The sequence below is a fragment of the Schistocerca piceifrons genome, chromosome 3, assembly GCF_021461385.2.
Source record: "Schistocerca piceifrons isolate TAMUIC-IGC-003096 chromosome 3, iqSchPice1.1, whole genome shotgun sequence".
In the NCBI taxonomy this organism is placed as follows: Eukaryota; Metazoa; Arthropoda; class Insecta; order Orthoptera; family Acrididae; genus Schistocerca; species Schistocerca piceifrons.
Window position 1 is genome coordinate 310692446 of NC_060140.1, and position 14858 is coordinate 310707303.

The 14858-nt window shown below is 39.1% G+C and overlaps 2 protein-coding genes across 3 annotated transcripts in view; one reads left to right on the forward strand and one right to left on the reverse strand.

Moving 5' to 3' along the window:
* Window positions 1-1534: 1534 nt before the first annotated feature.
* LOC124789221 (phosducin-like protein) lies at window positions 1535-2730 on the reverse strand. The gene has a single exon (XM_047256514.1). The coding sequence runs from the start codon at window positions 2670-2672 to the stop codon at window positions 1788-1790; it is 885 nt and encodes a 294-aa protein (XP_047112470.1). The 5' UTR covers window positions 2673-2730; the 3' UTR covers window positions 1535-1787.
* A 228-nt stretch (window positions 2731-2958) lies between these two features.
* LOC124787930 (actin-related protein 2/3 complex subunit 1A-B) overlaps window positions 2959-14858 on the forward strand; it is a 36964-nt gene continuing 25064 nt past the window's right edge. Inside the window, exons 1-4 of one of the 2 annotated variants that reach the window (XM_047254918.1) lie at window positions 2959-3119; window positions 3241-3328; window positions 12113-12264; window positions 12438-12546. In XM_047254918.1, the coding sequence (XP_047110874.1) occupies window positions 3262-3328; window positions 12113-12264; window positions 12438-12546 (328 nt within the window). In that variant the 5' untranslated portion in view covers window positions 2959-3119; window positions 3241-3261. Of the gene's footprint in view, window positions 3163-3240; window positions 3329-12112; window positions 12265-12437; window positions 12547-14858 lie in introns of both variants that reach the window. The other variant, XM_047254919.1, reaches the window with a different exon arrangement.

Genomic DNA, 14858 nt, shown 5'->3' on the forward strand with positions numbered 1-14858 from the left:
TCTAAATAAGATAGCCTCGTTAATTGAAATCACAAATGTTTGGCTTGAGCTGTTACAGTGCCCTGATCATCATATCAAATTTTTCATATTTTTCAATGAATATTTCTCAGGTACTGCAAAGAAGCTGCAAAAAAATCCCTAAAACAACTGTACCACCAACAATGAATTACACAGCCAGCACAATGATGCACAATAATGGATCCCGTAACAAAACAAAGCATGAAGTCAAGAAGACAACACAGAAATTAGAAACATAAGAAGTTGTAGACCTAGATGAGGTGCTAATCAATGCACAAAACATGGACATTATTTTCAAACTGCACAAAAGGGTTGTAAGAATATTAGCTAAATGTAGCACTCATGTTTATTGTAAAGACAATGGGTATCCTTACTGTACTAAGTGAGCTCAGTTACCAATCTGTTATGCACATCAGGAAAAACACTTGCAGCACTGTCACAAATAGTTCAGTATGTGATTATGCAGCAAGAGCCCATTCAGACTTACATTTACCAAAGGAAGAACAACCAAAAAACTCAATACAGCAGTTTCTATCTGGGATTAACACAGCACAATAATTTGCCCAAGATAAAGACATAACTACAGAAAACCTGGAATAGAATAACAACAAAGAAAATGTTGAGTGGCAAACAAGCACATTACAAATATTCACATTACCAGTACCAGTTTCAGATTAATATTGCAATCTGCAGATGTGATAATTAATCCACAAACACTTTCATCATGGTGACCAAATTCTAGTTGTGCGTATACTGAACATTATGAAAAGCTATAAAATATGCATCAGTGTCATAACAAAAGTATCTCCTTTACCTTGTAACACAACACTCCACTCCACATTTTGTTGGCATACTTTCTTAGTTTTTGAGAGAGAGAGAGAGAGAGAGAGAGAGAGAGAGTGAGTGTGTGTGTGTGTGTGTGTGTGTGTGTGTGTGTGTGTGTAAAATTCTATAGCTATCACTGTAAAATGATCTTTATACATTATTTTAAGATACCACACTATATTCAGTGCTAATGATTCCTGCAACAGGAAAAATTACTTAGTAAAGCTTCTTATTATTTAATATAGCTTCACTATTACTTAATATAGCTTAAGTTTTCCTTGATCTGCAGTAACAGAAGCTAACTTCGATAGTGAACATTGTTCTTTCCTCTTCAATAATGTTTAAACTAATTTTTACTTTATTTTTCATTATTTTTAGATGCAGTACAGACTGTCTAATACACAATTTAGTATTTTACAAGACACTTGTTACTGTAGCTGCTAATCTGAATGTGTGTGTTGTTCTTAATTAAATGGATCTGTTTGTGTTAACTAAATTTTGGTTGAGTCTCAACACACATGAAGTTGCATTTAAAATAAATATGATTTAAATGTTTTAATGTTATGTTATAACCTCACTCATTACGTTTTGTTTTCCTGCATAAACACAGGTAGGCCTACCTTGAAAAATAAATTTCTTCAAAACTTTAGGAGCTGAGGAGGTAATGTTGCGTTAAAAATTTTCAGTAAATAAATTTTATGGATTACAAATATATTTTTAACAGTAGCTTCTAAAGCACTACATTATATCTCATTGCTTTTAGGATACACACACACACACACATATAGATATATATATATATAATTTCACATTAAGAGCATCAACTATAACAATTTTTAAATTGTGTTAACATAACATATAGTGACTTTAGAAATACTTACAAACTGCACTCATAAAAGTTTTTTGATAAAATAGTTAGCTTCAACAGTTTCTTGGAATACTTGTTACTCTAAACTAAGGTCACTAGCATTACCATCGTCATCATCATCTTTCTGTTGCCTTATAATTGCAGGTACACATGATTTGTCAGGAAGCATGCCGTGCTGAAGAAGAAAACTCTCGACGTCTTCCATAAAAAAATCATCGCCTAACTCCTCACTGACACGCACAAAGTTTCCTACCAACTGGCCACCTTTATAAACCAATAATGCAGGCACTCCATTGATTTTGAAACGTTTGCTGACACCAGCAGCTGATCCAATAACTTTGCAAAATTTAACATTTGCATATTCCTGGCATAAATTCAAAAGACAGCCATTCATTGCTTCACATGCTGGTACGTGGTCTTCATATATATGGACGACGATAGTGACAGATTTATGTTCTTTATCTATTGCATCAAGGAATTCTTCTCCACTGGTCAAAGCTATAACTTTGCCAAATCTTGGAAGCGAACTTATCTGCTGCATCATTTCTTGCATCCTTTGTTTCTGATATTCAAGTAAAATGTTCTCGTCATTCAAAAGCTCTGCAAGTTCGGGATCTAGCTCCTCATTGTTTTTGTCTCTCTCTTCATCTAATGCTGATCTACACGTCAAGGAAAGTTTTTTTATCAGATCCAACCGCTCCTTTTCTTGTTCGGCGCGCTTCTCAATCTCCAGTTGTTTATATCGCCGCCAATCCTGAACCACTCCTTTAGGGCCGGTGTTTGTGGAATATCCCTCCCATTTGTATGGGTCAGGCGGAGGTACATCCGATGACTTTCCTTCAGCGCCCGCTGCGGCGTTAGGTGTTTCACTCTCATCTTCTGACTTCTCTTCATCACTTTCACTACTGCTGCAGTAGCAGTGAACTTTCTCACCCAGAATTTTGTCTTCTAGCGTAGTCATGACTGCTTTCAGTAACCGCGAAAGTGCTAATTGTTTACCTGTCAAAACGTTTGATACAACTCAAACAACATAGTGGAAAGATATGCAATTGATTGCTTCTCGTGCAGTGTTGTTATTTGAGCCATGAGCTCCTTTATATATTTAAGGACACGATATAAATACTGTAAATAGTTTGGACATGGCGAGAAAAAAGTAATAAAAAGAGCGAATTCATAAACACAAGTTATTTTTAAGTCCTAATGCAATTTCAGATGCCTGTAAACATGAATGTTATGATTACACGCACTGTGATGAAATCATCTTTGAGCGGTTGCGTTAAGTTGATGGTTGTGGGCTAGCGTGAAGAGATGGGTGTTTGAAACTTACAGGAAAAAGAAATTTCGGGAGAAGGTATTCGTGTAGACGGACCAGAGTCCGCGAATTCCTTATTTTCGGCGACCGGGACAAGTATGTCCTCAATTCAACGTATATTACATTCAAAGTGGTCCTGGTGCTTATCGCTTCATCTGGGCGTTACCTGGAGATATGTTGAAAAGCTGAAAGGAAAAATAAATGCATCTGTTTTCAGGTGAAGACCGAGCCAAACGAAATGGTGGAAAGACACAGCTTTGGAGTAAATCCCATAACGTGTCATGCTTGGAACAGAGACAGAACTCGTGAGTATAGCTTGATAGATAGATACACACGTCTTTAGACTATATGTCTTCTTGGTTTTTACTTGTGGGCAACAAACATTAGAAATTAAAGTCCATCGGGTGCTACAGCGGTAAGTACTGGTCTTGAGGATGCGTGCTTTAAATGAAAGACATGTTTTCCTTCTCGCGAACACTTAACCACCGTCATTCACACACTACCGTGTGCTGACCGACCAGTAATCGGTTCTTAACTGACTGGATACTCCTACTGTTTGTTCCTAATGTTTATTCTTAGAACTGATACGTGATCTTTGACACATCCGATCGAAGTAGTTGTAATATTATTTTTACATTTACTGTAATAGTATTTTCCAACCATATTACCCTTCAGAAACGTATCCTTTGATACACATACACTAACATATTGAACTGCAAAAAATCTTGTAAAAAAAGGAAAAATTTTTTTCTGATAATTATTCCTTGAAACAGCCCTCTATTGTATCTGAACCTGCCATAAAGCCCGCTCTTCCCATTAAATTATTTGCAATTTGAACATTATTTGGAAACCCATCACACCTTTGTGATTACTGCAGTTTCAACAAAACATGAAAGATGAACACTTACTATTAATCAGTCATCTCAACAAAATAATAATCATGTGCAAGTCAGGTCTAACTTGAAAATGGAGGGGAAATAACCATTTGACCACTTCTTTATGTTATGAATATTAGTTAACTGTGCATTGTGATGTAGACATTCTGTAAAGCCCATCTGCCTTTTCAAAAACATATTAGGCCCTGCAAAAGGAAAACACATTAATGGAGGTGAAGTTTGAGTGGATTCATTTGGAGGAGCTCAAAATCTTAACACCTAGGTTAGGTGTCGTAATTGTTTTCAGGACACCCCTATTTAAACAGTCTGACCCTTCTGTACATATCAACAGAAATTACATGACTGCTGGGGAAAGGGCTTTTTGTAACTAACCTAGGACAGCTGCCACAATTCTCTCATCACCCTTCACACCAACTTATGAGCAGTCACTGTTACAATTCACATTTATTTGGCACAGAATGAGCATTTCCATTTGGTCAGCTCTTACTGAGTTAATACAACTACTTTCCCATCAAATTCCCCTAAGAGATTTTAATACACATGGGATGATGGAATTTGTTCTTTGCACAACCTCTGCACAAGGGATATAATTCTTGATAATTCATTTGAATGTGAAAATCACCTCAAAGGGATGACTCCACCATATTATTACTGTTGTACATAAAGTTTTGTATGCAGCCACAGCTGTTATGTATAACAGTAATGTGCCCAGCCCAAAATTTGCTGGACACTCAATGATACAACTTGTGTCCTGTTTGAGTGACACGTGTATTGCTCTGCCATTGGGAATGTGTGGGTGGCACTGCAGTGGTACAGACAGAATCTATTGACACATGACAAATTAGCATTCTGTATTACAGGCACAAAGACATTACAGATAATTGAGTAAAGCCAGAAACTGTTCATGTTCCTTAATTCTATTAACTGTTCATCGCCACATTGTCATTTGATACGGAGTTACAGTAGATAACCACCTGTCACAGCTGCACTGAACAATATAGACTTGTTAATCACTCCAAGGAAGTAAGGCCAGATCTCAGAGAACATCAAAGAAGCTATATTTCTAAAGCAGGAGGAGGCTATAAATTGGGGTTGTGTTCAGCTCAAACATGGAAGTGTATAACATTCTGCTCTGTGTGAGAAATTCAATGCAGTTTATCTGTGGCTAAAGGTATACACTGCTAGTATCCAGTAACATTCAGTACTGCATGCTGATCCATCTCAGTTGTTCATCTGTTGACATCATCTTTAGCTTTATCAACCAGATTGACCAGTAGGTACTACATTCCAACTCATGAAATGAGGCTACGCTGATTCCCCTTCTAAAACTACACAAACCTAGCACATCACAAAAGTCTATCACAATGTTGCCTCAGCAGCTGCCTAGGAATGACTCCTAAAGGAACTGCACACTAGTGCCTCATTTGGATTCCTGAGTCATGTAAACTTGGCCTTTGTTTCTAGTGTTAATTCATGAGATATCACTCAAACTTTGATAGTCTGACCCTACTGGAACTGACCGCGTAAATATCATAGGGTTGTGTTTCAACTTTATGAAAAGTCTGACATAACATCGTGGTACCCTTTACTGCAGACAAATTTTGTAGTAGAAATCCCTGCCATATTTAAAGTCCCTTGTAGTAAGGTGGGTTGGTTCTTCTTCTGTTGTAGGCCTACTTATTTTATTGGTACTTGACTAGTTTCTGGCTTTTAGGCCATTTTCAAGTTATTTTTTGCAGTAGAAAAATGTGTTATGTGCATTAAAATGGAAATGTCTTTAAATTTATATGTTCCTTTCATTTGATTCACACATGTTAAACAAGACATAATGGCCTCAAAGACAGAAACTAGTAACATAACAATCAATAAATAAAAATACATACAGAAGTGGAAAAATACCACCTTCTTTTAATAAATTTCTTGCAGTGGTACCTACATAGAAGAAAATATATTGGCAGTGTTGACTGGAATACATTCTTTGAAATTCTGAAGATAATGGAGAGAAAATAACGGGAGTGAAATGTTACCTTCAACTTGTACAGAAACCAAACTGCAATTATCAGTCAGACATGACAGTGAAAAAGTGCTTGAGAAGAGAGGGAAACAGGGTTGTTGCTTATTCATGACTTTATTCAATCTGAGCATTGAGCAAGAAGTAGAGTAGAAATTTCCAAAATATGATTAAGTTTAGGGAAAATAAATAAAACTGAGGTTTGCCAGAGACAGCACAGTGTAAGACATGGAATGGGTAGAACTGGGAGTCAAACCCAGAATCTTTGCCATTTGCAGTCAGATGCTGTACTGATTGAGCTATTTATGCATGACTCGTGTTCCTCTCACAGCTTTACCTCCACCAGTTCATCCAAACTTAACATAAGTTCTGCACATTTTGTGGGATATTACCGGAAGAAAGTAGTGAAAGTTACACTTTTTAGAGTATATACATTTTTTAGAAAAGGTTGCAAGTTGATCTGTTTCTGGAAACTTGTTCTTCTTACAGTTAGTGTTATGCAAGTTAGTAAGCAGAAATATGGTGCATTCTGCCCAGAGAAAGATAAAGCTAATATTTTGCAGTGGAGAAGCATGCTGGTTTGTCTCCATCACATGCTGTAACTGTTGTCTCCACTAGTAACTTTGTCAGTGAACAGAACAAAGAGCATACTGGCAGTTGCAGAATATTTTCCACCTCACCCAGTGCAGACCAGATCATGCACTTGTCTTTGAACATTCACAGCACTCCAACAGCAGGAAGAATGTCTTCATAACTCATCTGTTTAAGTGAATCCAAACCTCTTGCACTGCTAAGTACAGCTCTTAGTGTCTTGCCTTCAGAGATGAAGTACAGTTGCATGTTAAGTTGTAGGAGTGCCAATAAACCAAAAGAATGTCCCATGATATTTTATTCTCGACTCTGTGATTAACATAAGGGACCAAAGGGTGGTGATGAATAATGTTCAGATATGGTGGTGGCTACCTACACTATACACAGGGCGGTTGGAAATTCCTGTTACAAACTTCTAGGACATATAGAGGGTAGTGAGTACATAACATTTTGAATAGGAACCCATGTCTGGAAACGTATCATTTCCTTTCTGCGACAGTTTCAATGCAGATGATTATCTCATCCACACCCACATGAGGAATGTACTTAGGCGTGACACAGTACAGTTGTTGCAATCCATTTGAAAAGAATACTGACTCGTTCCGTTATTACTCACGCATTTGTATTACAACTTGTACCTTATGGTTTACATTAGTCGACAACAACAAGAACCCAGCATCTACGGCACCAGCCACAATGTACTGATGCATTACAACAGTGGCTTGATTGTACCTCCGAAGCATGTTCTGGTACACTCTCCATCCCACCTGGTGTCTCTTCAATGTCTTATGCAGTGGCCAGAACTCGTGCCAGCAGATCTTCCTCTGTCTCTACAGGTGTCTCATAAATTAGGCTCTTCATATGACCCCACCAGTAGTAGTCTATAGGGGTTAAATTCGACGATCGTGGCGGCCAAGCAGTTCGACCACCACGCCCTATCCATCTTTCACCATACTGTCTGTTGAGATGTGTCCGGACAGCCAGTGAAAAGTGAGGTGGTGCTCCATCATGCTGAAACCACATTTCCTGACGGAATTCAATGGCACAGCTTCCAAGGACGGGTTCATTACGTGTCATAGGAAGACTAAGTATGCAGGACCTGTGAGCTTGGATGGAAGGAGGTATGGTCCAATCACATGACCATCCAGAATACCTGCCCATATGTTAATTCCATAGCTGTCTTGAAATCCCTGAACATGCGCAGCATGAGGGTTTTCGTTCACACAGACATGGCTATTTTGAGCATTCCGAACACAATCCCTTGTGAACCTACATTCATCTGTGAAGATAACTCGACATGGAAACAGACGCGTCGATGCAACGGTGCAGGAACCATGTGCAGAGGGCGACACATTGTGGAAAGTCTGCTGGACCCATAGGGTGTACCCTTTGTAAGTGGTACGGATGTAATTGTTGCTCATGCAGGATGTCTAAGACGGTACTGTGACTAACAGCCATTGCACACACAATTGTTCACGAACTCGTTGACGGGCTATCTTCAATACGACGCAGTACACCTTCAAATTCGGGAGTGCGGCGTCGCCGTGGAACACCACAGTCCTGCCTCCTAATGGTGAAGGTACCTGTTTCTCGTAGCCGTTGTGTAACTTGGGCGAACAGTTTGTGTGATGGAGTGTGACAGTGTGGAAAACGTTCGTGATACAGCTGACTAGCAGCTCTTCCGTTAGCTCCAGCTTTGCCATACACAAGAAGCATGTCTGTGTATTCCCCAAACATGTACTGCACCATGTTTCCTCTATCGGTGTTGCACAGGTATTGACTTGGTCTCACAGCAAAGTGGACAATAAGGGGCATCTGGGGATCGTGTAACGTAGTACACGTCATCGTGTCGACCCTGTTGCATACCGGGACAGTGAACTCTGAGACATTTCTCTTGCCCTAAGCAGACGTTGACGAGGTACACATCTGAATTGAAACTGATGTAGAACAGAAATGATACAATTCCAGACATGGATTCCTATTCAAAATGTTCTGTACTCACTACCTTTACATGTCCTAGACGTTGGAACGGGAATTTCTGACCACCCTGCTGAGCTAATCAGATGGTTTCTGCTTAGCACCCAGCAGCTACCACATTAATTTCTAGTTTAGTTCCTGATATCTTACCACTGACTACATAAAGTTACAAAGTTGTAATTTCTTAGAACTGGCCTTAAGTAGTGCTCTGTTTGCAGCTGAATATGACTCTGTGAGTAATGTTTATATTAATTTTAGTACATTCTCTGACAGTATACAGAATAAGTTCCGAGCCACTCGGAATGTTGATTGCTCCATGAATTTACAAACTGTGTGTCAGGTAAATGTTGCAACTGAATTTAGACAGACAAAGCTGTTAATTATAGCTATGGTATCAACCTTTTTAGCTGTGTATTAGTTGGCGTAGCAATTAGTAAAGCAGCTTAAGGCTGTTGAGGTATCTCTTGTTGTGATATTCAGTTTTCTGTATAATTCACAAGTGTCTGCTTTGCAAACACCGTATGTCTGTGAAAAGAGTAGAAGGTACAATCAACTTTTCACTCTAAGGATTTTCCAAAAATGTTCAAATGTGTGTGAAATCTTATGGGACTTACCTGCAAACGTCATCAGTCCCTAAGCTTACACACTACTTAACCTAAATTATCCTAAGAACAAACACACACACACACACCCATGCCTGAGGGAAGACTCGAACCTCCACTGGGACCAGTTGCACAGAAGGATTTTCCAAGATAAGCTGTTGAATAAAATTTAGTTTAATACGTACATGTTATAACTGTGAGACTGCTTAATTTCTTTGCAAATCCATTCAACTATCTCATAAGAGAACATGGTTTCTCTTTTACTATTTAATATGCTCTGCAAGATATTTTATCAATCTGTTGTAGAATTACTTGTACAAGAATGCCAGGAGACTAAATTATGACTGTTTTGATTTCGCACACACTTACAACAGACTTAAGAATAGAATTGAGAAAAATATTAATATGAATGCTCCTGAACACTGGACTTGAGACTATAAGTGTGAGACATTTACCACTAGACCATTGGCCCATACAGTAACATGTGAATCAAATGGTAAGAGAATCGCTTGTGTAGGTGTAAATGACTCGGTGTTGGCAGCTTGTGTAATGTATTGGGCTTCATAGTTAAACTGCTTATCGTAGAGATAGTGATTCATTCTGGTTAATCACAGTTGTGACCAGGTGACTACCCAATTTCTTGTCAGAAACTGAGGTTAGATTCAACTGTCTGTTGCATAAAAATTAGAGAATAAATTGTGAGTGGCCAGTATGATAATACCAATATCAGCTTCGTAACTCCTGTATTTCAGTAGTTCCTGCTATAAAAAACCAAATGGAGTGCTGCAAACTTTTGAGACATTGATGTGTGCATCAATAAAATAGCAAAGGGACCCTGAAAGGCCCCCAATTTGGCAACACCTTCAGTGCCACCCACGTACGTTTGTTGAGCGCCTTTAAAATGTACTTGTCAGATACTACTGGACCCATTCAGCTGAGTGGTGCCTTGCTGCTGTAGCACTCGAGGGGAGGAAAGTCCCCCCCCCCCCCCCCCCCTACAGTAGTAGGGGTTGCCCGCCCTCAGACACTATAGCAATCATGAGGCACCACTGAGCTGAATGGGTTTTGAAGTCTCTTAGAGGCACACTGCACTGCAAACTGTCGTTTCCAACTGCGAAATTTGTAGGGATCAAAGCCTCAGGGAAGGAGTGGTTTCATTGACTTCTTCGGCCACCCGTAAGAAAAGTGCACAATTTCAGTGCTGGGTGTCGGGGTTATGACCTCTACTGGAGATGTGTCAGAAGAAGGGGTGAAATGTGGGTAAGAGGTGGTGTGACAACCTTCCCATCATGCGGAAGGATTGTGGTGAAATTTGGTGATAATGTGACATTAAACCACCCTACACCTCATACAGACTTCTGAATTGTGACCTTTTTTTTGCACATGTTCACACGTTGCTGTCTGAAGTGTTGCTGAGCCTGAGGGTGACTCTGCAGGACACCCTGCTTTTGCATCATTATGAATGAAGATTGTAGGCACCCTTGAGCCAAATTTCAAACTAATGTGATTCAGTGGGAGAAAATTGAAGGGTTTTGAAAATGTGAATATCTCTCTTCAGCCAAAGCCTTCTTCAGCAAAGGAAACACAAGTACATTCACACAAGTAACCACACATAATGCACACATTACTTCCAACCGGTCAGAGTTCCCAGTGGCAGTGGTCATGTGCGCATGAAGTGTGCTTGCTTGTGTGAATGTGTGTGTTTCCTTTGCTAAAGAAGGCTTTGGCTGAAATCTATAATATATAACAGTCATGTTGTGCCTGTCTGCAACAGTGGGTCATCTTTATGGTGAGTATCAATCTATCCTTTTCCTAGTATTGTGGATATTTCAACCTAGAGTTTACATCGCTTTATAATAGTCTTGCATTTTTAAATTACGAGGCGTGTTTTTTAAATAAGTACAGTTTTGAAATTTAAAAAAAGACGTGCTAAGATATCTCAATAATTTTATTTTCACATGAAAGCTTGTACCTTAATCTACTTTTCTACATAATTTCCGTCAATATTGAGGCACTTGTCATAAAATTGTACCAGTTTTTGAATACCCTCCTCATAGAAGTCTGCCGCCTGACTTGTTAACCACTGCATCACCACTGTTTTGACTATGTCATGAAGACGCTGACCGCTCAGGTGTTTCTTCAAGTGCAGGAACATATGGTAGTCAATGGGCGCAAGATCAGGACTGTACAGAGGATGATCTAGAGTTTCCCATCGAAAAGATGTGATGAGATCTTTGGTCTGATTCGCCACATGTGAACAAGCATTGTCTTGCAGCAAAATGATGCCCTTGCTCAGCTTGCCACGTCTTTTGTTCTGAATTGAACAGCGCAGATTGTGCAATGTCTTACAGTAAGCTGCTGCATTGATTGTCTCATTACGAGACAAAAATTCCACAAGCAATACTCTTTTTCTGTCCCAAAAAACTGTGCTCATGATTTTCCAGGCAGAAATTGTTTGCTTAAACTCCACTTTTCTGGGTGAATCTGAAAGCCACCATTCCATGGACTGTTGCTTTGTTTCTGGTGTGACATAGGCCACCCATGTTTCTTCTTGAAGAAACACGTCGGTGGTCAGCGTCTTCAAGATGATGACAAAGTCAAAACAGTGGTGATGCAGCAGACTTCTATGAGGAGGGTATTCAAAAACTAGTACAACATTATGACAAGTGCCTCAATATGGGCAGAAATTATGTAGAAAAGTAGATTAAGGTACAGGCTTTTATGTAAAAATAAAATTATTGAGATATCTTAGCACGTCTCTTTTTAATTTCAAAACAGTACTTACTTAAAAAACACGTCTCGTACCTTTACTGCAGCTGTTACTTTCATGTTACAATATACAGTCTAATTCTTTATTTTGTTGTGCTCCTGATGGATTTTTTCCATGTTGTGATGATTTTTGACATCAAAGTTCATCATAGAGGGGCGAGCACACAATTGATGTTAGAGTATCATTGAAGCATATGGTAGTTCCACTCCAGATTGTATAATTTGTTATGATATTTTTTGCAGAAGTGGCTTTGTCTCCTAACAACCATGAGGTTCACATTTATAAACGTCTAGATAATGACTGGAAGTTACTGGATGTGTTGAACCAGCATGATTTACGTGTGACTGGTATTGATTGGGCTCCTAAAACAAATAGGATTGTGACCTGTGCTGTGGTATGTTTAATATACTATTTAATCGTGTAATATTTTTATTTTGCTCTTTATATCTTCAGAGATCACAGAATTTCTGGATATTGACAGTTGTTTTATTTCATTACAATATTAACCTTTTTTTTCAATTTGTATACCTATTAAGTACATTTTGAGAAAAATTTCTTTATTTTTAGGATCGAAATGCATATGTGTGGACTCAGGGTGAAGATGGAAAGTGGAAACCAACACTTGTCTTGCTGCGCATCAATAGAGCAGCCACATGTGTGAAGTGGTCACCACTTGGTATGCTTAGAATCATACTTTTTGATGTTGTTTTAGTAGTTAATACTAGGAATATGTAATGGAGTGCTAAAATTTCATGGCTGTAAGTTTAATAATTGTACATAACAATTCCACATTGTGCTTTGAAAAATACTGTAATGCATTGGCCCAGAATGTATTTGTTGTTTCCCCTCTTTCGAAGTGGTCACTCCAACCCAGTACAATTGACTGTGTAAGAGTGGAAGAAGGAAGTTTCTTACATTATGTAACAAAAGCTCTCTGAAAAAGTGTGTGTGTGTGTGTGTGTGTGTGTGTGTGTGTGTGTGTGTGTGTGTGTGTGTGTTGGATCTGTATAGCTCATACATAGTACAGGGGTGTTTTTTAAGTAAGCATCGTTTTGAAATTAAAAAAGACATACTAAGATATCTCAATAATTTTATTTTTACATGAAAGCTTGTACCTTAATCTACTTTTCTACATAATTTCCGTCAATATTGAGGCACTTGTCATAACTTTGTACCAGTTTTTGAATAAGCTCCTCATAGAAGTCTGCCGCCTGACTTGTTAACCACTGCATCACCACTGTTTTGATTTCGTCATGAAGACGCTGACCGCCCAGCTGTTTCTTCAAGTGCAGGAACAGATGGTAGTCACTGGACGCAAGATCGGGGCTGCACGGAGGATGATCTAGAGTTTCCCATCGAAAAGATGTGATGAGGTCTTTGGTCTGATTCACCACATGCGGATGGGCATTGCCTTGCAGCAAAATAATGCCCTTGATCAACTTCCATGGACTGTTGCTTTGATTCTGGTGTGATGTAGGCGACCCATGTTTCATCGCCCGTAGCAATTTGGCTTAAGAAATCATCACCGTCATTGTGGTACCACTCAAGGAAAGTCAGTGCACTGTCTAAACGTTTGGTTTTGTGCACATCCGTCAACATTTGCGGTACCCAACTTGCGCACAATTTTCGGTAATTCAAGTGCTCGGTCACAATGCCATACAAAGCACTACGAGAAACTTTAGGAAAGTCATCCCGCAAGGAGGAAATCGCAAAGCATCTGTTTTCTCTCACCTTATTGTCCACTTTCTGCAGAAAACTTTCATTAATGACCAAAGGACACCCACTCCTTTGTTCATCATGCACATTTGTGCAGCCATCTTTAAATGCTCTCACCCACTTTCTTACCATTCCATCACTCATAATGTTTTCTCCGTAAACTGCACAGATCTCATGATGAATATCGATTGCTTTTAGGCCTTTAGCACTAAGAAATCTTATAACAGCCCATGTACTTCGCAGTCGGCGGACTCACGATTATCAGAGGCATCTTAAACACTCAGTACACAATGTAAACAAGGAAGAATCAGACTGTAATGGCATCAGTGCATAGATTAAGGTACAGGCTTTCATGTAAAAATAAAATTATTGAGGTATCTTAACACGTCTTTTTTTAATTTCAAAACGATACTTACTTTAAAAAAAAACACACCTTATAGTATTTTATGACAATTTCATACAGATTCTGTTCAATGCATGTGGATGTGGCATAAACCACATTGCTATGAAATATTCAAATATGTTTTCGTTTAAAAAACAAGCATTAACAATGACACATTATTTTAAATGTGTAAAGGGAAACAGTTTCTAATCTAAAAGAATGTTGTTGTGAAATGGCAAAAGATACATTTCATTATAGCTTGCCTGCTGATTGTTCTTATTAGTTAGAAGGATAAAATATGTCAGATTAAGCACACTGTCTGATCACACTTCTCTGGACACCTATTAGGGGAAATTCATGTGGGTTGTATCCACCCTTTTTCATTATGATGGCATGGACTCTGCTGGGGTCACTCTGGGTATTGTGTGTGTGTGTGTGTGTGTGTGTGTGTGTGTGTGAGAGAGAGAGAGAGAGAGAGAGAGAGGGGGGGGGGGGGGGGGGGATGGTAGCCCATTCTTCCTCAAGACCCAAAACCAGGGAAGGTAGTGATGTTGGACACAGGGGTCTTGGGTCTTGAGCCAAATCAGTGTTTTAACTTGTCCTAAAGGTGTTCCATTGGGCTCAGGTCGAGACTGGCGCGGCAGGCCACTCCATTTCAGAAATTTATTGTCCACCAAATATGGCTTTGATGCTTAGCATTGTCATGCTGAAACAAACAACTATCTAAAGACTGTTCCTCTACTGTACACAGGTCACAGTGATGTAAATAATGTGTTCATAAGCTTTCACATTTAGCATTTCCTTAAGCTCAATAAGACGACTACACCCCAACCAGAGAAAACACCCCAATGCCATATCACCATATCTTTGGTACTTCACTGTTGGCACTA

Bases quoted from the DNA above. Each gene is read 5' to 3' on its own strand.
- LOC124789221 (XM_047256514.1), bottom strand. From the start codon at position 2,672: ATGACTACGCTAGAAGACAAAATTCTGGGTGAGAAAGTTCACTGCTAC.